At 41.0% G+C, this 26,611-nt stretch overlaps 1 protein-coding gene across 1 annotated transcript; it reads right to left on the minus strand.

Annotated features, from left to right (window-relative positions):
• On the minus strand, nucleotides 1–25,014 carry ADRA1B (adrenoceptor alpha 1B). The gene is made up of 2 exons (XM_032794377.2): nucleotides 23,667–25,014; nucleotides 1–2,499 (listed from the first exon to the last, which is right to left on the minus strand). Exons 1-2 carry the CDS (start codon nucleotides 24,637–24,639, stop codon nucleotides 1,931–1,933), a joined length of 1,542 nt encoding a protein of 513 aa, XP_032650268.1. The 5' UTR covers nucleotides 24,640–25,014; the 3' UTR covers nucleotides 1–1,930.
• Between the last annotated feature and the right edge of the window lie 1,597 nt (nucleotides 25,015–26,611).

Below are 26,611 nucleotides of genomic sequence, written 5' to 3' on the forward strand. Positions count from 1 at the left end.
TTAAAATGAAAACTTACACAAAAGAACCCCACACAGTCATCTGCACTGTGGGAAACTCAGAGAGAACAGGAATATTCTAGTGCAGCACAAGTGGAACACAAAATCGTCCAGGCTAGTTTCCTTTTCTGAGCAAAGTAGAGTACAAAAAATAAATGAGCGTCAAAAAGAGCGGAAAGATTTTTAAAATCTTTTCTATTTTAATAAGCAGTGTCCCTTTAAGAGGAAATCGCAGCTCACCAGGAGCAGGATTGGGCCATTTAAACACAACAGGAGATTTGCCAATGACTTCAAGGGGATCAGGATCAGACCCCACGTGCCATACGTTAAGTCTGTATATGTACTTATATGGCTCTCCTCATTGTAGTATATGAGCATGTGGTGACCTAGACACAAAACTTCCCTATCTTTGCTCACTGAGCTGGAGGATATCTGGCCCAACCACAGATCACATCCATCTTCATCAGCCTAATGAGGGAATATACATATGCAATGAAACCAAGGGAAATGTTCTCATGAGAGTCAACATTGTAAAAACATCTGTTAAGTGTTTTCTGCACATCTGTTTATGGTTCAGCCTCTGTTTCAATATTCACAAAAACACTGCTAAAATTCCTAATAAGGGAAGCCTCAGGTCAGAGGAAGGAGTAAAGACCAGTTGCCATGGTTTGTACCACTTTATGTAAAAATTCACAGTTGTTAGCTTCATGATTCACACTTACTTGAAAGAGATGAAAACAACTTCCAAACATGGGTTAAAACATATTAGAAGATGTCCTCAGAGATCCCCCAGTTATTACCATGTTATTTAGCTGAAGGATGCAAAGCAAAATGGGACTCTTGTATAACTGCATCCTTTTGATTTTTCCACTTTTGATTTCAGAGACAAAGCAAAAGTCACTAGAAATGCAATGTCACCTCCAAACACTGCCAAAAGCACCAAGTGGGTTTTACTGAAATCCAGCTATTTGCTCTCAGGCTGGGTTATGGGCTTCCAGCGGTCAGTGCTCTTTTGTGCTATGTCTGCAATGCTGTTTATGAAGGATCTGGAGTGATTTATGGGTTTTGCTTTGGAAACCAGACCCTTTGGTTGCCTGTACGCTTATAGGACAATCACTAATGTGCTGGCGCACGAATACTGAGCCCTGACCATTGCTGATGTTTTTAAGCTTTCAAAAAAACAACATGGTAAAAAAAAGGGGAGTTTGGCCAAGTTGGTTCACTTCCATTTTTAACTCATTGCCAAATCATAGTGCTGCCCCAAAGGATATCAGTGGGAGATCCTAACCTGTCTGCACGTACATGCACGAATGGGAGAGTGGGCAAGGAGGGTCTGCTGGAATGCCAATTGGATATTAATGAAGTGATGTATACATGTGAAGTTACTTTAATCTTTGACATTGTTTGTGGTTTCTAAAGTGCTAGCGTTCAGTGAAGTACACCAACAGGTAAGGTTTTTACAGGCAAAACCAGAAGCAGCTGGTGCTACCCTGAAGAGGTACAAATAAAACCACACTTCCTCTTGATACACACTCTCTCTCTCCCTGTCTCTCTCTCTTCCTCTCTCTCCTTATATATACTTTCTATAGCTATGTGTGTTTGGCTGCTCCACAGCCTTTCCATCAGAATTGAATATTTGGCTGAGTGCACATCACTGTCTTTATAGGGCTCTTCCCTGCATTGTGCACAAATTTCTGCAGCATCTCTGGCAATCAACTTGGAACAGTGATCTCCCTGTAGTGGTGGGACTATGTCAATATTCTGACATTGGGCTGCCTGCTACTGCCATCCTGGATGAACTCCCTCCCGGCACCATGTCAAGCATGACTAGATTGGGTGCAGGTTCATGTCTTCACCTGGGTTAAACACTAACCAACTTAATGTGTGCAGATGAGCCCAGAGTCCAGGCCCTCCTGCATCCAGGGAACATTGTTTAGAATTCGCTCATTTCGACAGCCATTCTGCAATCAGCTGTGCTGTTCAGTGTGTCACAGATGGTCTTGCAGCCCCCATTGCTCGAGGCTTGGCTGCCAGCAGTGATATGTCCATTGTGCTCTGTTGGGAGCTTGAAGGTAAAGAGGTTGCATGAGTCTTTTCGCCTGCTGCCTTCCTGTAGGGGGCTCAGGAAGGAGCTGGAGCTCTTCCACTCCTGGAATGTGTACATTTCCATGTGAGGGTGAGTGACTTTGCTCAGGTAGCTGGGGCTTGGGGTGGCTGAGGATAATGTCCTCTGGCTGCCGCTTAGGAAGCTCCTGCTGTCTTCCAATGAGTCTTTGCGGGAGCGTTCGAAGGAGCCTTGGTTCCAGTTCCTGTAGTTGTAGGCCCACCACCTCAGCCGCCTCCGCCGGTGGCACTGACACTTCAGGATCCGTATAAAAGCCCTCTTGAACTCTTTGCTTGAGCAGGGGTAGATGATTGGGTTCAAGCAGCTGTTGAAGTAGCCAAGCCAAAAAATTATCTTGAAGATGGCTTCAGGTGGCTTCAAAGCAGGAAACATAGACCCTATCAGGGAAAAACAAGCAGAGAAAGCATCTGAGATAACTGGTCCTGACTGCCTTTAATAAAGAGAATAAGGTGAACCCATGATGTTCATGGACGTTCCTGTGAGGATGCCTTTGTTAAAAAGTTATATCACCCTTGCCACTTCAGTTAAAGTCAACTTGACATTCTTGATATTTCAAAGTTACAACTCGCCCCCCCAAAACAAACAAGCAAACAAACAAACAAAACCTCTTTTGGATAAAGAAGCCTGATTTTCTTTTTTCATCATGCAGTTACAAAAAGGTGCACAAGTTCAATTTAAATCCCTGCCCCCACACAACCTCTCTATATTTATTTATTTATTTATATTACAGTAGCACCTAGGGGATCAGGGCCCCATTGTTGTTGGCACTGTAAAAAACACAAAGCGAGGGTTCCTACTGCAGAGAGCCATTTGTTGGTCACCTTCAATAGGGACAGATCTGTTTATATTCACAAGGTCCTTTTGTGCCTCTCATCCTGGTGTGTATCGGTGCTCAGACATAATTTGCCATTTCCTCAAACTTGCTATGACAGCCCTAAATTTGGGCACTTGTTCTCGCCTGTCCTATCTAGGTTATGTAAGTCACCAATAGGAAATAATATTCAAAAGATACAAAATCTATTTATGCCTGAAATCAGTTAAAGGTCATACAGGTCTGCATAGCCCAGGGCTTCTCAACATTTTTATAGCACAAGCAGAGAGATTATCTCATGAATATTTCCCCTCCCATTCACTATCACATAATTTCCTTGAATCAACTATTGCAGTTGTTACATAGAAAACTAATATTAGCAGAGCATTTAATGTATTTAACATATTAATTCAATAAAATGAAATTTAGCAAAATGGAACATTCTGAAAGAATGCCTGAAGGCTCTGAGTTAAAATTATGGGCCCCTTTCATACTTTTCTAGCTGGAGCAAGCTGAGTAGGTGGATTCAATATGGGAGCCTAATTTCAGGAATTGTAACTAGATTCTAGGCGTTTTAAAAATGGAAAAGGCATCTGAACTGACATGTCAAGGCTCTGAGAACAGAATCCTTTTACACTGGAGCAGTTTCAGATGATCTGAGCCATGAAAGCACCCAAGTCAGCAATAGCTATCAGACTGCCTTCCTGTGGCGAGGGATGCAATTGTAGGTATATTTCCCCATCTATCCCAGCAATGCAAAGGCTGTGGTGTAGACCTCAAAGCTATGCAAAACCCTGTTTAACGGACACAGGTATGTGCTATTTAGTAGGGGAACAGCTATGTCATTCAGATAAGCATAGCTGCTGCTTTTCCAGTCAGCATGGTAGGCTTGATAGTAACTACAAAGGGCTGAGCAAGCTTAACTCTCATGAAGCTAGGGAGAGAGAAGCACGTGCAACGCAGCTCATGCTTCAGCCTGGTTTCCTCCATGCACCAACCAGCATAGCTGAGCTGGTGCAGAAGGGAAAGTAATGTACTATTAATAGAGACAAACTGGAGATTAGTTCCTGGGAGTCACCATGTCTTGCTTTGGGCAGAGGCAGGAAGTAATCTTCAGTTTGTCACTGTTAATAGCACGTTACTTCCCCTAGCTCTGAGGGTTTAAGTGGAATTTAAAAGGCGCATAGTTCTTTGTTCATGTCTTCTGCAGTGGACTGCATTTCAGTGCACAAACCAGTCTCTTACCATTGTGCTGCCCCTAATATTCTGCAGGCCTCTCCCTCCCATCTGCTGGAGCTCCCAAGGCTCGGCCCTGATTTGGTACTGCAGGAAGTGATGAATGCAGCACAGAGTCTAACACTGGAGAAACAGTGAGAAGTACCCAAAAGACTGCAAACACATTGACTGTCTGCTTAGCATTAAGTACTTTTTAATGAAAGATTCAACAAACATTCATGTGGTTCTAGGGAACAAACCATGAAAAGGGTGTGAAACCCTCATACTGTCTTAGTGAAACTTGATCCAAGATAATGCAAACACATTGACTGTCTGCTTAGCATTAGGTACTTTTTAATGAAAGATTCAACAAACATTCATGTGGTTCTAGGGAATAAATCATGAAAAGGGTGTGGAATCCTTATACTGTCTTAGTGAAACTTGATCCAAGCTGACGACTTAAGCAAATATAGGCAAGATATGCCAAGTCCTCCCATACACTTAGTTGGAAACTCTTTCAGGATTCATTTTCTAAACAATAATTACAAATATTTTCCTTTGTATTTGAAGAAAAAAGTTTTGTGATTGTACTACACAAATATGAAAACTGATTTTTATGGAAGAACTAGTCTGGGGCTTATCCTTTAAAGTGTCTCTATTTCGTTTTCCAGAACCACCATAAAGTCTAGATGAACTCAAGATATTAAGGACCAGTAGGACCAATGAAGGAGCTGAAGAGCACATATTATTCTTGTGCAGATCCTACATAAACATTGGCTCTTTCCCCCCAGGAGACTGGAATATATTGACTGAAAACATTAAAATCTGGTGGAGGAATTTCTTCTAGATTCTAAATGTTTCCAATATTATATATATATAGGAAACATTTAGAATCTAGAAGAAATTCCTCCACCAGATTTTAATGTTTTTGAGCAGGTCAAAATTTGGCCATAATGCATTTGACAATGTCTTTTCCCGTAAATAATAAATAATAGTTAAAGAAGAAGGAAAGGTTGCTGGAAAGACTTTGCCTATGGGTAAGTAAAGCAAGAGGAGTTCCACAGAAGAAATGAGTGGCTATATGTATGGGGAAAGATAAATGGGATGCGTCTGTATGTGCTGTCTTGCATATAAACATAATACAATACAACACACTGACACACAAAGATCAAAGTCTCAAACAAAGCAGTGGAAAAGGTAAAAACAAAAGTCATGTCCTGGAAAAGTGGGTAATATTTGAAAGAGCTAGTGGAAATGTGTATAATATACAGTTAAGGAAAGAAGGTAACAGGCATGTCTCTCTCACACACTCTCAGGATTATCAAGTTTTCAGATTTTTACTGATTAACAATCTCCAGTCAGTCAGTTTGAGTTCTCACATGTGAAAGGACAGCTTCACAAGGGTGAAGAGAATTACTTCCTAACATCCCAGGCTGAGTGAGGCAGCATGTGTTCAGTTCTTATTCTTGAAATTTCACTGCACTGTGGCAGATAATTAAAAAAAAACAAAAAAAACTACAAAGCAACTCCAGTACTGCAGTCCATTCATAATCGAGTGCTTAGCAGCAAAGATCTGAAGACACATCAATTTGGAAAGTGGAGGTTTGGACTTAAAAAATGATCCATGTCTAGCAACATTTGAAGGAGAGTTTTGCATATTTCTCTCTTGCTTTTTCTGAGTAGTATGGGAACAAGATTAAAGATAGATATTTAAAACATTGGTTATAAAATTATTATTTTTCCAAATTTATTTATTTTATTTCCCACAGCTGCTGCAAAAATGAATAAAAACAGTTGTGACTATAAGACTAAGACCCGTGGAGATAGCACACAATGCCTAGAATTCATTACTCACACCATAGTATCCAAAATTATGCTTTTCTGAACGAAGAGATACTAATTTGACAAGTGGCTATCCTTTGAGCTGTTAAATTATAGAACTGTATGGTAATAGCTCTTTTTTTGGCAGTTGTATAAAAACAGTGACTTCTTATCTGAACAACGCAAGCCTTACAAATATGTAAAAACAGCCCTGGAGGCTAGACAATTTCATTTAGTATGTAATGCAGGATTACTGCATAGTTTTAGGAACACATTAGATGTTAGGATAATTATTCTGAAGGTGAACTGGCAAACAGAGATATTATCATACTAAAGGAGATTCAAACAAATTCCTGAATAGAAACATAACTATTTTCCTTTTACACAGCACTTTGTTAAAGGAGTTTTAAACAAATTCCTGAATAGAAACATAACTATTTTGCTTTTACACAGCACTTTGCATCTGTAGGTCAACTCAAACTGCTTTTACAAAGCATCATCATTCACATTTTATGAATGGGGAAACTGAGTCATGGAGAGACAAACTGACTTGCTGAGCCAGTATTAGAACTCCACCTCTCATAAATTCCAAAACCATTGTCTTATCATTGGGTAACCAATGAGATTTTGTAATAATACTGGGTAACCAATGAGATTTTGTAATAATGTCTCAGAAAGGTCCTAATCCCACAAAACAGAGTTGAGGACACCTGAAATTAATGAAGGTTGAACACTTTGCTGAGTCATGCTTACAGTTGGTAGTGCAGAGGTCATAGACAAATACAGTAGTTATTGTGAGCTCAGCAAAAACCGACATGCTCTCTGACAGAGGGAATATTGACGAAAACTCAGTGATCATCTGAACGATGATGCCTCTACCATAGAATCCCGCTCTATCTCTAGTCCGTTTGGATTATGAACCCAAGACCTTGTTTGGGATCTGAAACCATATCCTTTGGCCCAGAAACTGTGAGCTTGCTATCAGCTAAACCAGGTTAAACCTGCCGTATTTTAATGTTTTATTTTCTTTATTTAGGGTCATATTGTCCCTGACCTTTGTGCAGGTACACAGGGCAATGAGAGTGCCAATAAGTTCCTACGTGTCCCATGCAAGGGCCAGTAACAGCCTTAGTCCCTGAGCAAAAAGCAGCACTGATTGCTACTTTTGTATGTCCCCAGAGGTGAATCTAATCCCAAGGAGGGAAAAGATGGAGGAGGAACCCTGCCAGGCAGAGCAGGCTGCACTGTCCTAAAGTTAGGTGCACTCTGTACCTTTCTGCTGCACTCCTGGCAGCTGTGGGAAGGATAATCCTTCCCTAAAGTCTCAGTGGAGTAGGGAGTTCCACAGCAGCCCCAAAGCATGACTGTAACAATAGATGCAATCTAACCCTCAGACACTCACTAATGGGATTGAGGCATTTGGTTAATTTACTGCTGAACTTGTAGAGACTGAACACAGTTTCTTCTCTTACTGTTGCCTAAGATAAAATGTAGTATCAGTTTCTGTTTAGTCCTCTGTTTGGAGCCTAGGGACTGTGTCCAGCTCCTATGGGGACACATATAATGATCTAGGGTGTGTCCATCTCCTATGTTCCCAACACAGAACCACCGATTATATATAGCAGTTTTACAGTTGCAGTAATGGAGGCCCACTGACAATCTGGCCCTCAGTAAATATGGGTTATTTAAGTGAGGATTGGTGTTAGAAAGACTGAATTCACTACACAAAGAAGCTTCTCAGGACAATCTATTGTCTTAGGCAAATCTTTAATCTGCTGTCCCCTCCTGCCTCTGTAAAAAATTGGTGGCAGGTAGCCAGTGCCTCCCCCACAGCTGTCATCTCCAGCTTCAAACCTTGGGTAGTCACCTTGGAGGCTGACAGGGCAGACAATGGCATGGAGAGGCAGAAGCTGCTGGGCCCCAGTGACAGATCCCATGGGATGCGAGCAGTTTGACAGTCAGGCACTGGCCGGAACAGCTTCCAGTCAATGTTGTAGAAGTGGGGAGGCCAAGGCCAAACTGCCCTCTTCCTCTCCATGGCTGGCTGCTCTGGTGATGAGCCACCTGCCGTCTCTTCTGGTGCCTCAGTAGGTCCTGGTGGGCAAAAGGTGTAATTGCAGCACCTCCCCAGGATAATCTATTCCGCGGGGGATAAAAAAATCTGTGGGGGACATGAATTCTGTGCTTATGTTTATTTTGTTAAAAAGTAAGGGGCTATGACCCTCCCGCTTTTAAAAGTGGGGGGCCATTGCCCTGACCCCTCCCCCAGTTCCAGAACCGGTGCTCCCAGCCCATAGGTAATGGCTATCGCAGACCCCTACTCTGTACAAAGCAACCCAGGCTGGGGACAACAATCCCTCTCACAAAGAGGCAGCAGGCTCCTTCTCACTGGACACAGTAGGCGTCTCCGTACCTCAGCCCCCACACCACTGGCCTGGACCCGAACCGCCAGTCCCCTCCCTGGGCCCCACACACTGCACCTCCTGGCTGCACCCCCCAGCACATCCCAGCCCACACCATTTACCCAGCCCCCCGCAGACTCACACCTTCTCGTCTGTGTGCCCTGTTGTCGGGCTCGTAGCCCGCATCGCGGCAGTGCCTCCAGAGCCCAGACATAGTAGTAGGGAAGTGATGGTACCTGGGCCCAAAGACTGCCTGGGGGCAGCAGGAGACAGGTGCAGGGTGGCGGACAGCGTGGACCTGGATGGATTACTGGACTTGTGGCCAAAGCCCCGCAGAGCTCAAGCAGCCCCAAGCTACGATGTTACCCATTCTGGGGGTGGGGGGCGCTTCCCCGGGAGCCTGCCTGTGGCTTCCTGTTCCTTGGAGCTCAGCCAGCCCAACAAGCCTTATTTTCTGCAGCTGCTGCCTAGGCATCTGCCTATAGCTGGGGCAGCCTCTGGGGTTACCACCTGACTGGTAGCTGACCGGCCTGGCTGGTTTTTAAATGGATTCGCCAGTTGCCAGAAAAATAATTTAATCTGAAGGGGTTTTTTTTTATGTGGGTTTAAAGATTGGCATTATTATCACAATACACTGGGATATCTAAAATTAAAAGTTACTGTGTCCAACAAAAGATGTTGCCATGTTCCCATTTCCGCAGTTTAAGTGATAAATCAAAACAGCTGAAAATACAGCAGCTGTCTGCCCACGAACACGCAAGTTCATTGCAAGTGTGCGTGAGAGAGGGTTTGAGTCACTCGAGAGCGAGGAGGATGTTATTAATCTTATCTCCATGTGTTATCTCTTCAGATACTATAAGTGGCCTTTGAAGTGGGAGTTGTGGAGTTGCCTTGTGGTTGGGGTTGTGGTGGGCTTGCCTCATGTGTGGGGGTGGATGCTGGGTTTTTTTCATTTCAAAGACTTGCGGCCTTTGAGTAGGTAAATAGCGCCCTGTGCACTTTATGTTCCCTTCAGGACTTTAGAAAGTGTCTCAGGTTTCATATCCTCTCCCCCCTTTTGTGTGCGGGACCTCCAAAGACAGCAATAGAAATTTCCCACAAAGATAGAAGACCCTTTGTTATTAGGAATTTTAGTTTGATAGGGGCCTCTGTATGAACCACCTCATTCTAATCGTGCAGACCTGGGCACAATTTGGCCACTGTTGCACAGAGCTCCTTTGACACTTATCCTACAGTAAAGATAGGGAAAATATATTTTGATTAGCTTGTATATTTTTAACATCACCCTTTCCCCCTGCCCCTTCCTTGGTACTAACAACGCGTTTTATTTCATCGTGCATCCATGCCTTACCTTGTAATTAACCTGCCAGGAGGAAACAACTAGTGGCTATTTTGGTACCTTGATAAAATAATAAAACTAATCCTACCAGGCACAGTCTCCAAACAACAAACTAATATTTCCTACTCTAATCTCTAGCTATTTTCCCATCACAGTCTGATAAACAGATTGAATATTTCCCAGTCCTGATTTAGATTGCCTTTCAGAATAGCTGAAAAAATGTCGCTTATAATTATCTTGTCAGTGATTTATTCCTGATGGGGAAGCCAGAATAACTCCCCCACCCTAAATTAACTGTTTCCTGGCACTTCATGTTCAATAACTTCCCAGCCAGGGAATGTATTTTTTCTTCTCTTTTCATTTTTATTTTATTTATTTATATTTATTTTATTTATGATGGTTTATATCATGAGTCACTAAATATAGCATTGCATATGATTTACCTCTGTCTGCAGCCTTGACACCTTCCCCTTCTAGCTATTTTGCAAATCCCTTTATCCAGTAATAATGCAGAACAGGAAATATACCAGGAACTCAAATCAGTCTAGTAGTTTTTGATGGCATTTTGGAAAAAAAAAAATCCCTAAACATTACCAACTGTACACACCAGACATGACAGAGATATTCAGGTTGGAAGGAGACTGAACAAAAGTGAATAACATAATTAGGAATTAAAAGGTATTTTCTCTAGTGAAAGTTAATTTCAATTAGAATGTCATTAGTGTTTCAAGCAGTTTTTAATGAACTATTTATTACAGTCAAACTATGTAAGTCACCCTCAGTGAAATTGGCGAAGGCTGTGGGAAACAATCTACGGGATTAGCCTGTCATTACACATTTTGAAGCATATCAGACCAGCATAGCATTGGGTAATTGAAACGAACCTATCACTAGCTCTAGAGTGACTGTTCCTCATCGAGGACCTGATCCTGGAAAACACTGACAGGTACTGAGCACTTCATAGGATCAAGCTCTAAATAACTTTGTTATGTTCTACTATTTTTATAGCACCCAGGGCTCAGCTCCTGAAAATGGGCCCAATCTTGCAGTTTGTACACCTCACAGCTCCTGTTAACATCTGGGATTTTGCCTGAGTAAGGACTGCAGGACTGGACCCAGGGCTGTGCAATACAAAACATACACCTTTCTCTTTTTTGCTCTTCTTTTCTTACCGGATTATATTCTTCTTTTTTTCCCAGATGGAAAAACAAAACATAGAAAATAATTCAGCATACACAGCCTTTCCCCACGGAACTGCTAAGAAATAGCTAGCGATGGACTGGAGCTGAAATCATGGGGGCAAATACCCTCCAACACTGGGAAAGCTTGGATGCAGGTCAGAACTTTGTGGCCAGTTCCATCTCTATAGTGACCCTCCAAATCTGAGCATTCTGAAACATCGGGGCTCAAGTCCTACTCTAGGGGCCTAATCTATTGCACATTGATTCAGTGGGAGCCTTTGAATGAGATTTGGACTTCAGTGGACTTTGGATCAGGCCCTAAATCCTAACACACATAACCAAACTTCACATTTGAGGACAGTTCAGATGTAGCCTGCTACAGAGGAGCCACAAACACCGTAATCTCTCATGTTCTCTCTTGCTTTTTTGTTTTCCTTTAATCTAAAGTAAAACTTATTAACATTGAAAATACTCTGTGTCTGGGAAAACAACACAGACCACCTTTAAAATTGTTGGCTGTTGAGGCTTTGCTGTAAGCCGTTCAGGCTTATACGCAGTCTGGTCTGTTACAGGAAAAGCCAGATATATAACAATAACCACCACTGCCACACTCTGTGTCATTCATTAAAAGCTAGATTGGAATATTTCCAGGGTACGGATAATCACAGCTAGTAAAACAAAGTTATTTGTGGATCCGCTGACACCTTAACTAGCAGATTTCTAGGAAAAGCATTTCTTCTCCAAGATCTAGATCCATTCTCAGCAGCCTAATATGGCATAAATATTTGCTGAAAAGTTTCCTGTTACCTCAGTCCACCAGTAACTATATTCCTGTAATGTGTGACAGCAAGATGGCAACATTAAGACTCTTAATTTAAGTACAAAGGATAAATGTATTCTAATCAATACAGTACATCAGAAAGGGTCCTGTTCTCATTTTTGTAGGAAAGAACTGAGCATAAATAGTTAGACTAGCCAAACTAAACCAAAAAACCCTACCTCAAACAGAGTGTTTACCCTGAAAAGGAGAGCACATGCCAGAGACTCCGTAAAGCTCAATAGGGTCTTTGCTATTGTTATTGATTTTGTATTGGCTAAGGTGCTCAAATGCTGCAGTGATTGGCAGCAGTTTAAACACCTAAAATATATGATGTGTCTGCGAAGGAAACGCTGTTGAAGTTGGCTTATGCCAGGCAGTTAATTATGCCATTTCCATTCACACAAAAGGAAATAAATTGTGAACACCATTTAAATCAAACTGTTCATCATTTATGACATCATGGACCTCAACTGTGTGGATACATTTCCTTTCATCGGTCCTGTGTGCGGGGAATATATTTTGTTTCTGCTGTGATGGGCTTGAGAGCCAGGCAGCCTCTGGGTATGTATCAATTGATTTACACTTTGTTTTAATGTAAGTGGGTTGACAATCTTCATGCGTGAGTTTTCTCGGAATATAGATTTGCCGGGAGTGCTTATATATTTCTCATTTGTGCCCAGCCTGTGGAAAACTGTACACCATTTTTATTCCAAATTACTGGCATTCTCCTCTTTTCCTTTCCTCCTTCTCTTTACCTCCCCTGGTGTTTCTTTTTCTATCTTCCTATTTTCTGCTTTCTGTCACTTTTCTTCTCTTATTCCTTTCTTCTCTTCATTTTTATCATTTATTCCTTCTCTCCTCTTCTTCTCTCCTTTCTAGTTTTTCTCTCCATCTTCCTAGTTTTCTATTTTCTAACCACCTTTTTCTCTTCACAGTTTATGATTTTCCATTAGCCTAACACCCATCTTTAATTACACGTTGAAGTGGTCTTAAACAAGTAGGTTAATTACTCATTATTACAGTAGAAACACCTGCTCTGGCCAGACTGATGAAGTACTGGGGATTAATCATTTTGCTATTTTGGCAGATGTATGATCACACAGTAACAAAGTTTTGGTGGATGTAGGTTCTCAGGTGTCACCTTTTCTAGCTATTAGTGATAAAGGGACCATATTAAAAAAATCTTATACATTTGGTTTCATATACACTGGGGTCCACTTAGAGGAAAATCTATCTGTTGTCATTATAGGAACAAATGGGAATCATTTATAGACTCATAGACTTTAAGGTCAGAAGGGACCATTATGATCATCTAATCTGACCTCCTGTACAATGCATGCAGGCCACAGAATCTCACTCACTCACTCCTGTAGCAAACCCCTGATGTACGTCTGAGTTATTGAAGTCCTCAAATTGTGGTTTGAAGACCTCAAGCTGCAGAGAATCCTCCAGTAAGTGACCCATGCCCCATGCTGCAAAGGAAGGCGAAAAACCTCCAGGGCCTCTGCCAATCTGCCCTAGAGGAAAATTCCTTCCCGAACCCAAATATGGCGATCAGCTAAACCCTGAGCATGTGGGCAAGACTCACCAGCCAGCACCCAGGAAAGAATTCTCCGTAGTCAGGGCTGCAGGGCTCTACAGTTTTCGCCGCCCCAAGCAGTGCGCCGAATTGCTGCTGTGGGTGGCGGGGGCAGGCCGTATGCCCTTAGGGCGGCAGGTGTGTTTCTGCGGCGGCGGCAATTCAGCAGCTGCTTCTATGTTTATCTGAAGCTGCCCCGGACAGCTGAACATAGAAGCTGCTGCCGAATTGCCCTCACTGCAGAAACGCGTCTGCCACCCTTAGGGCACAAGGACTGCCTCCGTTCTCCGTGGCGGCAATTCGGCGCGCTGCTTGGGGATAAAACAACAGGGACTGCCGCCCCTTGCAGAATGCTGCCCCAAGCACCAGCTTGGAATGCTCGTGCCTGGAGCCGGCCCTGACTGTAGTAACTCAGATCCCACCCCATCTAACATCCCATCACAGAGCACTGGGCATATTTATCTGCTGATAATCAAAGATCAGTTGCCAAATTAATTGCCAGAATTAGGCTATCTCATCATACCATCCCCTCCATAAACTTATCAAGCTTAGTCTTAAAGCCAGATATGTCTTTTGCCCCCACTACTTGTTCATACAAAAGTAGGATGATGATCTGGAATTGCCGTTATGGTAAGAGCGCACTTCTCATAGAGAAATGTAATGTGAAAGCATAACTTGATAGTGAGAAAGTTTCACTGGATAGATTTGTTAAAAAGATTTAATCAAAGTACACAATAGCATTTAGTAACTACCTGAGTTGGAGCATTGTCCAGTATGAATGAAAAATGAAGAGTTCCAAAGTTCCAAACACTGAGTCAGAAGGGTTCTATAGACTACACTGTCACCTTCTTGTGTCAATGTCACAGGCTAGGACTAACAGGGGGGCTAGTTACTACTGATTCTGAGTGTAGGTGGTAGAATCTAATCCTAAGTTTTTAAACTTCCTAGTGGTGTTGTAGGGGCAGATGTAGGAAATAGAATTACTAGTTGCAGAGAGGCTGAGTGTATTGCTGAGCAGAAGAGGGAAATTCCACTTCATGAAGGATTTTAAGATTTTGAAATCTGGCTTCCTTCCAAATTGGAAAGACATCTGAACCTTCTGAAATTCTCCATGGAAGAAAATTTAAAAAAAATCATTTCAGATCAATCAAAATGTATGATATTGTACAACATTTAAAAAAAAATTGAAACAAAAAGTAGCTTCAAAACCCCCCAAAATAGAAATGTTTGTTCTGACAATGCCAAAATGGGATGTTTAGACATTGTCTGAATGTTTTTTCCTGGTTTGCTCCTTAGTGAAATTGCCACAAGTTCATGAAGCATTTCAATTTTGAGGGCAATGCATTTTCTGATGAAAATGGTTCTAAGTGTTTCACACGTGTTCTAGAAGAGAGATTTGTCCAGTGCCACACAATTTATCATTCTCAAAGCCCAGATTAGAACTCCAATGGCTTCTTTTCCAATCTTCTGCTCTGTTCACTATCTCATGCTGCCTCCCTTAATAAGGATGAACTAAAAGCCAAGTTTTCATTACTGTAGTTAGTTAGAATAGAATATTAGGGTTGGAAGGGACCTCAGGAGATCTAGTCCAACTTCCTGCTCAAAACAGAACTGATCCCCAGACAGATTTTTGCCCCAGATCCCTAAATGGCCTACTCAAGGATTGAACTCATAACACTAGATTTAATAGGCCAATACTCATACCACTGAGCTATCCTTTCCCCCTAAAAATTTTTTTTTCCTTGTCCTTCATTGCAAGACTATCTCCACACCAGGTCTAGGTCCTAAACCTGCTTATCAGTGACAACAGCAAGTCTCGTAACCGCTGAAGAGAAACAAGAACTCTACATCAAGTTTAGTCAGCCTTGCCACAAGGCACTGGGGAAGAGAAAGAGGCTTAAATGTTACCGAGGAGTTTCTCAAACAGCACCCACAAAATAGGAACTTATCCCCCACCCCCTAGCTAGCAGTGAGAAAAACTTGGCTTTTATGGGGTTGAAAATCATTGCTTCCTATCTGTAAAAGGCAATGTTAAACTAAATAGCAATAAAAAGCTAATTACCATTGTGTTTGTCTAAGGGTAAAGGGCAGACACTACATACATGTGGTAATTAGGTTCTTACTGGATAAGTGAGAAGCATGGAAACTAGCTATTACCAGAACTATTGCGAGTTCTGAATATAAGAATATATAAGAAAAGCAGGAAGACATGCTGAACTTTGCTATGGTCCTTGTTACAGTGTACTTGGCCAAATCAGCATTCAAAGTTTTTAATGTTAATTGGATTCCTGAAGCTCCTGATTTTTTTGCCTCCAACATTCCATATTTGTTTACATTCCTCTAAACTTATATAAAACAGAAAAAACCCCTAGTTTACAAACATTTGGTAATTGGAGTCACAGACAGAGGCTCTGTTATCTGTCTCAGTGGTTTATGAATGATGCATACTCATGCTCCCATCCTGTTATAATTTGGAAATGCAACCTGTGCAAACCTATAAATATTGTCAGCATCATTAAATAGCCAATAGCATTTACACACATAGAGCCTGATCTGTACTCTTTACGCACACAAACTCCGCAGGGAATTCTGTGGGAGTACAGGGTGTGCAGGGAATGCAGAATCAGACTCTGAAAGAGCGCTTCTCTGTACTAATACCTTGGTAAACAGGACAAAAAGCTCTGGCAAGGGTAGACCCTGCCTTCTGGCAGCCTGGAGTAGCTTTGTTTTTTGTCCTCTTAGCCTAATTAAAATCCACACTTTCAGATGCCTTCTCTTATCATCCACATCATCTATCTGTGATTAATGGTATGTCAAATTCCAAGTGAACAACTCACCCTTACAAACACAGTATGATTTCATTCTGCACTATACAAGGCTCCAATTCTAGGGACTTGTCTACACACTGGCCAAAACTTCACTGGAGGACGCTATAGCACAGACAGAGTTCAGGCCTTTTTACCATCGTGTTGTCTAACACTGCCCAGAGCAGAGCTCTTTCGTCACTTTTCAGTGGTGGCTGACATGGTCCTTGTATGTCCTATATGCTTCAGGCATTGACAGAATGGAATAGATAAGATTCTACTCCCATCCATCTACATCTTTAATGGTCAGTCCGCTGCCACTCACCCACTCAGTCCTGGAATGTAATAGAGGCACTGGGAATGACCAATAATAACCCTCCTAACATGATAGAGAGTCATTGGCTGGCACATTCCATGATGCCATCAAGGGATTGGGGCCATCTCTGAGGCCCCACCCTGCAATTCAGCCCATGTATGTAGATCTTAAAATGAAAGATGCTGTCAAACTACAAAGCATTATTGTTATAATAAAAGACTTGATAGTTGAATTTAAGATTGGCGCAATCTATACGAGGGCTGAAGGACCGATTGATCAAAATGATCAAGGTGATGGTACAATAGTCCATTTGAAAATAGGTACTAAGAATGATTTTGTAACAGGAAGGACAATGGAAGCTTTCTCTTATGGGGCAAAAGAAAGAAAGAAAGAGGAAGCCAATATCTTAAATAAAATACCACTTGGAATTCTTTGTGCCCTATCTATAATATTGTAACTACCAGCAGAAATACAGGACATTTCGTGGATAGCACAAATTCTTTCAACTTCATTCTCCCTTTTATTTACATGCTGTCAAAACAGTCCTTAAAAAATGCATAGAGGGAAATTCAAGCAATAACTTTAATGAAAATAGAAATCTGTCAGCCAGATCCTCAGCTGGGGTAAATCAGTGTGCCTGCACTGAAGCCAATGGAGCCGTAACGATTTATACCATCTGGGAATCTGGGTCTTTATGTTTAAGTTGTCTTCCTCTCCTGTTATCAAGACTTTCATTTATGGTATTTTTATATTCTAATATAATGTTCTTAGGGCCTAACCTTTCTCCCATTGAAGCCATTGGGAGTTAAATGGGGACAGGAGTCTGATCTTATTATTTTTGGCCAGAATAAAACAGTTTTGCAGCTGGCTAACTGGATAGGATATGGCCAGGACTTGCACTTGTTTTGCAAAGGATTAGTTGATTAGGGAAAACCTAATCTAAGTCTGCAGACATTTCATTTATTAAACTTATGCATTTTCAAGTACTGGGCTTGCTTTATAAATAGTTTTTTTAAACTTTTTATTCTTGATGTATGGCTTAACCATTCTTTCTTGGATATCTTTGGTAAAGGATAACCCTCTGGCTGGGGGATTTAATAGAAGAGCTATAGAGAGGCTATCTTGGCTTCCATTCTAAACTCTGATATTCACACCTTGATGATCATGGCTTTTTAATTAAGTGGGTTAGTGCACAGGTTTTTAGGCCTCGGTACAAAAGCCATAGAAATAACAAAATATTCCCATAGCATTCAATGGGTTTTGGATCAGGCTGTTTGTTCAGATGCCGCTAAACCCTGTACTCTTGCCCCTGACCTTCATTTAATAGGTCTATCCATTTTTGCATTAAAAAGCACCTATCCCATACAGCTACTATGGCACTGATCCTGTAGGCACTTGGGCATGCGTATAAATTTACTCACATGAATAATCCCACTGAAGGCAGTAGGATGTGAATAAAGTTACACGCGTTCACAACATCTGCAGGATCATATGTCCATTGCTCTGCTGGGTGTTGAGAGCAATGTTCCCCACTAGAAAAATCAATTCCTTCCTCTGTTTGAATTTAATAGCTGCCCAATGGCTAAATCCCCACATTTCTCCTTTGAATTTTCTGGCTCCATAGAGTATGAGTCTTCACAACAACAGAGAAATATATTGACCTAGAAAATAAGAAGATATTCATATTACCTCCCTTCTTGAGACTCATTATCATTTTTACTGAGGTCAGTTGGTCTCTCCAGAAATCAGAGCCTCTCTTGTCCTGTGATGTCTGTTTAGAACTTGTAGGGTTTAGCGCTGATGTTTGTCTTTAGGTGACTAGTTACTGTCAATATTTTTCTTTGAATTCAAACTGGTTTTGTATTTTACTTGCATATTTACTTCAGTGTGATGCTGTGTTTTAACATTTGCCTGTTTGCCACCTAAAGCCCCAAATAAAAGTTAGTAAATAAAAGAAGCATCCAATCTCTGGATGTTCATACAATCTCAGGTATTTTGACAAACAGCTTTGCTTTGAAAAGAAAACATTACAGGCAAAGTAACTAATTGCGTTGGGTATTTTGGATGAAATTCACCACGGAGCAGAAGGGTCTGAATAGGGCTTAAGTGGAACTTGATTGGCACGTAGGCCTTGTGCTGCAATGAATCATTTTGAGAAGGGTAAGTACTCCATACAGGGCAACGTGTGCTGGGCATCTGCAGTAACTACCCATCATGATCTTTGGCCTCATGTGCATTGGTCAGAGAATAGACTGAACTGTTTTGTCCTACAGTTTGAGCTATTGAACTTTGTTCCAAAGATCTGGGCTGAAACTGATTAAATTGCTATTCTAAAGGGCTTTAATTTGCTATTAAAAGGATTAAATTGCTATTTTACTGCTTTTCTAAAGAGCTGAAAAGCTATCGGACACTGAACTGGCAACTTGAGGGCACCAATCTTAAACAGCTAAAATAAAGAGGGTTATAGAAAGAAATAGACCTAAAGTCTTTAGGAGCCTATGCATACAAAGCCAGGACTAGAGCTAAAATCTTTGATAAAATATGATTTCCATGGAAAGATGTGAGACCTGATCCTCAATTCCTGGTGCACCGGGAATGCAGAATCAGGCCCCAAATAACACAAACTTACATTGTAACTTTGAACTTATATGTTGGTTGCTTGTAGGACCCCTAATATTATTACTTATTTTATTGTCAGATTTAAAAAGCCTACTAAAAAAAGGCTTTTTGGAAAGTAACATTATTACTGTTTTCTTTTACATATCTGGCCTCTCATGCTGCGGCCACTGATGTCAATGGGAATTTTGCATCTCATTTCAGTGGTTGCAGAATCCGAGTTTATTTAGGCCTGCAATGTACCTGTCTGGAGCCCCAGTAAAGTCAAGTTGCAGGACTTGTGTCTTAGGTGTTAATAATTTTTAGTGCTGGTGGTGGCTTTTTTCCTTGCAACGTATGTTATGTCATGTATAAGCTTTACGGCTGGGCTTTTCAAAGGAGCCTGCAGGTGCTGGGTGCCAAACGCATCTTGGTCAAATTATGAGTTGGACGCCAAATTCATTTACACTTCTTTGGAAAGCTCTGCCTAATAATTCACCTAATAGAAATAGTATTGAGTTGCAACTTGTAGCCCTGCTGTACCATATGGAGTCTTTTCACCCTGGATGCATTTCTTTTTATACATGTAATGGCTCAAAATTGATTCCATCTTATGTAAAAGAGGGTCTGGATCACAAATGATTTCAGACTTCTTTTCCCACTACTCTAGCTAAAAGTTGTCTATTTTTATTTGACATTTTTCAACAGTGAGTATTTAATATGTTCCTGATGCCTTAGAATATTTTTGAGTGAAAAAAATATTTATTTTGAAATAACCAAGATATTTACATTTTGAAATTATGTTGCTGAGTTTGTGGAGCTACCAATTGCCTTGGCAGCATATATGCCTTAATTTTATTTATTATACTGGATCACACATAATTTAGAATAGCAGGATAGCTGGCTATATAAACTGAGGCCTTGGCTACACTGGCGCTTTACAGCGCTGCAACTTTCTCGCTCAGGGGTGTGAAAAAAACACACCCCTGAGCGCAGCAAGTTACAGTGCTGCAAAGCGCCAGTGTAAACAGTGCCCCAGCACTGCAAGCTAATCCCCATGGGGAAGTGAAGTACCTGCAGCACTGGGAGAGCACTCGCACTTCAAAGCACTGCCGCGGGAGCACTCCTGCAGCAGCGCTTTGGAGTTTTGAGTGTTGCCAAGCCCTGAGTGTTTATAAACATGCACAAGAGGGATATAATGTAGGCTTTATTTACATGAAAGAACAGCTGGTACCTCATGGGAAAAAAAAACTTTGCACATTATTCTGTTTGGAAATGTTTCTGGTGCATGCATTATCCTATGCTTAGTGCTGGAAGCAGCATGGCCCAGTGGTTAGAGCTAGGTATGGGCGTCAAGCAATCGGGGTTCTATAGTGACTGGTTGTATGATGTGTAACAAATCACAACCTCTATGCCTTAATTTCTCTATTTGTAGAATCACCAGAGTACTTTTCCACCTTTGTAAAGTGCTTTGAAGTCTCTGGTTGAAAAGCACTCTGTAAATGCGAAATATTATTTCTCTTCACATATTAGAAGGAGCACATTTATTAAAACAAAATCTTTGTTTCTCTGATCCTGCTGCATATTCCCTGCCCTGGTGCCCCAATGTTATAATCCTTTGTTTGGGACAGCACAACAGGTAGCTGTGGAAATTATTGCAATATCATAACCAAAGGATTAGAACTTTAGCTGGGGAACAAGCAGCAGGAGCAAAGGAACTTTTGAGAAGAAAAGAGCTTATGTACATACAAGCAGAATCATTTGTCAAGGCAATATTTTTCAGTGTCCCAGGATTCAGGCATAACTGTACAGTTGTAAAGTGTTTCAAGATGCATCGGGTCAGATTCTGATCAGTTTCACATGACTGCAAATCCAGAATTGCTGTATTTTACATCCATGCATATTGTGGGGACATGTCATCACTGAATGAATCAAGAGGGGAAAGCCAGATGATTGCAAAGGAGTGTGCATGTAGGTATGACTTGAAATAACGGGTTGGACTTTGGAAAGGGAAAATGTAGGCTGAACTATAAAGAGAAACTTGCAGGGAAGTAGAAGAAGCTGCTTTAAAAACTAGTTTGAACCCAACAGCAGAAAATGAACCATAGATAACAATCCTGTATTGATGGGGATGTGGCTGACATAACAGGCCCTTTTCACCTTTACCTTCTAAACATTTTCAAAGCACTGCAGAGGTGAATCTAAATGGCCATCCATCAATGTGGAACAACTATGTATTGTCAAACAAATAGGATTGTGACATCTTTGAATGAATTAAGAAAGAAGATCAGGTGAATTACGACCTGATACATCTTCTGTTTCTGGTGATTAGCAACAATTGAAAAAGTACACAGCAGTTAAATAGGCTTGGCTAACATTTTTTGGGGGATCAGAGCATTGAACAAGGATTTGGGCTCCTGGAGTGGGCTGGCAGAAGATAAGGTTGCAGACACAGACAACTGGATTGCTATTCTAATATACTGATGAATATGTATACCCTCTAACAGGAGTGGATACTGACAACAGAAAACATCTCAGAACTGATCTAAGTAGCAGCACTTTCAGTATCCCAATAAAAGGCCCAATCCCATGAGGTGCCAAGTTCTCTCAACTCCTCATTTTGTTCAATGGGAGTTGTGGAAGCGTAGCACCTTGCACGGTCAGGCCTTAGAGCCCAGGTGCCAGAACAGCTCTTTTCAGCCAGATAGCTTCTCCTCAGCCCGTGCTGAATCTCTGTGTCTCCAAACAGTGTTGAGACTTTTTGATCAGTCACTCCACTTGCAACATCTTGGGCTCATGGTTGAGACAACGGGCTAACTGATTTAAATTCCTCACTCACTTAAGGAATAATTCATTAGCCATCCCATGGGTGAGCAGGGAGCCTGCAGCGGCTTTTAACCTTTCTCAAGGCAAAATGAAGACATGTCAAAATATGGCTTTTTTTGACGCCATATCTATACTACTCTTGTTACTATGATTTTGGGGTAGGTCCTCAGCTTGTGAAAATCAGCAAGTGAAGCTACTGACTTAAAAGGCTACACTTATGCCAGTTGAGGATCTGGCCCTTTACATTTAAGTACGCCAGGATGTAGCAGTGATTTTTTTTTAAGGTTCCTACAGCAATCTAAGCACAAAGGGACTGAGCTAATTTACTTTAGCAGAGGGTCTTGAACCACTGGATTCTACTGCCTGAGTTTGGAGATTCTTTATATCTAGACTGTAATGTTGTACTTTGTAAACATGCTTTGCACAACACATCTACCCTGTATGGATGACATATGTATTTTCCCAATGATCTGTAGCATTATCCAGTATGGTGGAACTTTCTCTGACAGAGGACAATGTTTGACATCAGGGGGACTGAGTTCAGGAGCCCTTAACTCAGAATTTCCCGGCCCTTGTGGGTTTGTCACACTGGTAGCCTTATATATGATTAATTTTAGACACATCGAGCCAGATCGTCCCGATTTTCACCAGCTGAGAATCTAGCACAAAGAATAGCACACCCATAGTATGATCCAGTAAAAATGATAAACTTAAAACTTTTAACCAGGACCCTTAGATCTTGAGGCAGTTTAGAGACAATTTGTTCAGCAGGCATCAGGGGACCATAGGTGAAATGCATAAACAAATTCTTTAGCTTACCACAGTGACTGGATTAGAAATATTTTGTTTTACAGTGACTAAGTAAATATGAGACACAGAACACCGAGAAGGCTATTTTCCACCTTCTTTCATGGTTAGCCAGTAGGATCATTTGCTTTGCGTAACAGCTGATTTTGGACAGAGATTTTAGAGAAGTTTTAAGAATTCTGTGCTAACAGGTTGTGAGCTGTTGTGCTGTGATGCTGATTCAAGGTGGTGAATAATATTAAGGACAAAAAGGGAGAAAGTCGAAAGGATTTCAGGAATGCAGCCCTGTGTAAGGTTATGTAGGATGCGTTGTTAACATTTTCAGTTAAAAGTACATAGTTTTAGAATATTTAAAAATGAAAGAATTGACTGCTAAAAGTTCCAGCTGCAGCCTCTTCAAGGTCCTGATCCAAAAGCCCTTTGAAATCAATGGGAGACTTTCCCTTGGCTTTGGATCAGTCCCCAAAAGAAGAGATGCAGTCAAGTCACAGTGTATGGATCCAGATCTAGATTTGAATGCCCCATAGTTCAGAGGTGTTTGGATCCAGAGCTTTGGGTCAGGCCATTTCTACTAAAAATGTTACAACCTAGTCTGTATTATTAACAGCTGACAGTATAACATGTTTAAAAGCTTTGTATGACATCTGAATGGGCTGCCTGCATCTGTTCAATTCATGACTTTTGCTATTCAACATGCTACAAACATATCCATAAAACATTTAAATATAAAACACTTATAAATGGAACCTTAATATAAAGTGTTAAGAAAAAATATGTGAAGCTTTTATCCATGTGCCGTCTGTCTACCTGACAACTGAACTGATTTCTTCAGGCTGCAAGACACTGCAAAGTTTTTCCACAACTTTCAGCAAGAACAGTGTCAGAGGGAAATTATGATCTATCTATCTATCTGTCTATCTACAGTTCTAATGCATCTGTCTTTATGGCATCTAGATACCATTCAGCTGATTTTTATCTAACATTTCTGTAATAAACGACTGACCCTCATCCCGTGATCCCCATCTTACCTAGAGGCAGAGCTATGAAGAAAGGTAGCCAGCACAAAATAAACATGCCAACTACAATTCCCAAGGTCTTGGCTGCCTTCTTTTCTCGAGAGAATTTAAAAAGTTTGAAAGCTATGGAGTTTCTGGGGTGGTGCCCCTTGCTCTTGCTGCTGTTGAAAGTGTCCTCGTGAATGTTCCGGGAGTGAATCCTTAAGGTCAGCTCCTTGGAATCACACATTTCTTTCATGACCCCAGCTTCCAGGTTTTTAGTTGTTCTTTTGGCCACTACGTAGACTCTACAGTACATCACCAGTATGACAATCAAAGGAATGTAAAATGACCCCAAAGAAGAAAACAAGGCATAGAAAGGTTCTTCAGTGATGCGGCACACTTTATCGTCCTTGGGTGCTGGTTCCTTCCAGCCCAGAAGAGGTCCAATGGAGATTACCGTTGAGAGGACCCAGACACTTAGGAGGGCAAGAATTGCTTTCCTCCTAGTTACCAAAGTCGGATACTGAAGTGAATAACTCACCCCTATATATCTATCTATAGAAATTGCACACAGGCTTAAGATAGAAGCAGTACAGCACATCACATCAACTGCTGCCCAGATATCACAGAATATTCTCCCTAAAGCCCAATAGCCAAGAATTTCTAGTGTAGCAGAAAACGGAAGGACAGTAAAACTCAGCAACAAGTCTGCTATTGCGAGGTTAATTATGAAGTAGTTTGTAGGGATTCTTAAATGCCTGTTGCAAGCTACAGAGAGAATCACCACGATGTTACCTACTATAGCAAAAAGTATGAAGGCACCTAGAACAAGCCCCACAATTATAGCCCTAGTGATATCCAAGGCAGGTAAATTCAGATTGCTTGCTGACTGATTAGAGTTGTTTTCAGTGAGACTCCCATTACTTAGTACAGAGTAGTCCAAATATCCAGGTAAAGATGAATTATAGTTATCATCAAGGTAGGTATTCATCTTAAAAATCATGCTCCATAGCAAGCTATAATTGGATCCCCTGGACAATGCACAAAAGTGCTTCAGGTCTGTTGAAAGTTATATCTCCACCGAAGAACTTGCTGCAAGGCAAAGCCCAGTTTCAGTGTGAGAACTCATTGCCTCTGTAGATTACGAGCCACCAGCATGCAGAGTTTGCACAGCATGAAATCTTCTGAAGCTTGTCAAAAAGTAATAGGATGCTCAACTTGGTTAATTTTCCATGTCAATTCATTTAAACAGAAATTAGCAGATGGAACTCTTGAACTGAGTCTTAGAGTAGCTGTTTGGATCATGAGGTCTCTGAAACAAAAGGCTGGCTTACTATTCTCTCTTGTGCATTTGTGGCTTTGTTGGAAGGATGCCCCTGCCTAGCTGTTATGACATGCGTCTCCAAGAAGCGTTTGTAAGCATTTAGGCAGCTCTGCACGGAGTGGCTGCCTTTGCTTACACTGGCTGCTCTAATGACATCACTGGAGCCCTGACACATAACAGCACTAGAGGGCAATGCAGTTTAAGTTAAAACTTCCAAATCCAAGCTTCAAAACTAAACAAATAGAATATATCAATCTTAATTAAAGCATTTGCCACATAGAAACCTGGATTGGAAATCTTAAAAAAATAGTTTCATTATCTGAGAAAAATATACTCAGTGGGATATGGAGAAAAAGCAACTGCAGTACAAAATAATACAGCACCCTAGGACTTTCACTCACTAAATATCTTGTAGTTTATTTTGTAATCAAAATGAATCATGTGCTATTTGACAGATCTAATGATCCCCTACCTTGTAATGATGAACACATGGATTTGGGAAATGCAGCATTTATGGTTTTTATGGTCAAATATAGACAGACTTAATATTCAAAAGTGACACAGAATTGCACATGAGCTAGTTTCATTTCAAAGGCAGTTTTCTCCTGTAAATTAGGGGAAAAGTGCCAGATGAGGAAACAGATCAAAATCTGTGGCAAGATCTTTGATGATGATTCTGTATTGTATTATTCTGGATCCCTCTTTCTTTAGACTCCAGTTATGCAAGCTGCTGAGTGCCCTCAACTCCATTTGAAGTTAATGGGGATTGAAAGTCCTCAGTACTTCTTAGCAAGCATTCAATATACTTAAATACCTTGCTGCATCTGTGCCTTAGACTGTGAGGTCTTTAGGACAGGGACGTGTTATTTTTTAGCCACAATGGAGTGCAGTGTATGCTTACAATACAACATAAACAAGATTTTGAATAATAAGTGATTTGTGCTAAGCTGTGGAACTAGCATTTACCCCTAGCATTGCAGTGGTGGTAAGATCTTTATTCTGAAAACTGTCACCGCCTAATTTTGTGTAGTCTTGGATCACCAGATGCAGGAAAGTCCTGCAGCTTCACAGCCTAATACCATTAAAAAGTAAAAGCAAAACATCAGCTAAGCATAGAACTGCCAAAATACTGTTTCTTCTTTCTATCATTGTATTATATCCTACAGCTGTTGTCTGAAGAATTCTGAGTGACCATATATTGGTTTTTCTGTTACAAAATGTACCATGTTTAAAATAAAAGGTTTATTTTCAATAAGGCGACAGTGAATGAACAGGGACGTGTTTTGAAAGATATTTTGTACACAAAAACTCTGCTTGAATTTTATTTCAGAAAGCATATGACATGTTTGCATTGCACTTAATAATGGCAGTGACAATGAGAAGTAACTTGTGTTTAAAAGCTTTTCTTCGAAGCACCTACAATAACACAGTGAAAACATGTCAAGAGACCACTGGAGTGATAAAAAAAAAATTCAATTATTTTATGAATATCTGTTTTCCTGGTTAGACTGAAACATCTTAAGTTCGGCCACCTTGGGACACCAGGGACCTAGGCTCAGTATTGTAAAGCTTAAGTGCCTTTCCACCTAGTGGAATCCACAGCTCTGAACTAGGCAGTCAAGATCCCTATACAATGCCTGGGGAGAGTTAG

Source organism: Chelonoidis abingdonii, chromosome 7, assembly GCF_003597395.2.
Source record: "Chelonoidis abingdonii isolate Lonesome George chromosome 7, CheloAbing_2.0, whole genome shotgun sequence".
Lineage (NCBI taxonomy): Eukaryota > Metazoa > Chordata > Testudines > Testudinidae > Chelonoidis > Chelonoidis abingdonii.

Bases quoted from the DNA above. Each gene is read 5' to 3' on its own strand.
- ADRA1B (XM_032794377.2), bottom strand. From the start codon at position 24,639: ATGATTTTTAAGATGAATACCTACCTTGATGATAACTATAATTCATCT. The intron at 2,500-23,666 runs GTAAGATGGGGA...TTTCCCTGATAG, and splicing joins CTTCATAGCTCTGCCTCTAG to GGTCTATGTTTCCTGCTTTG.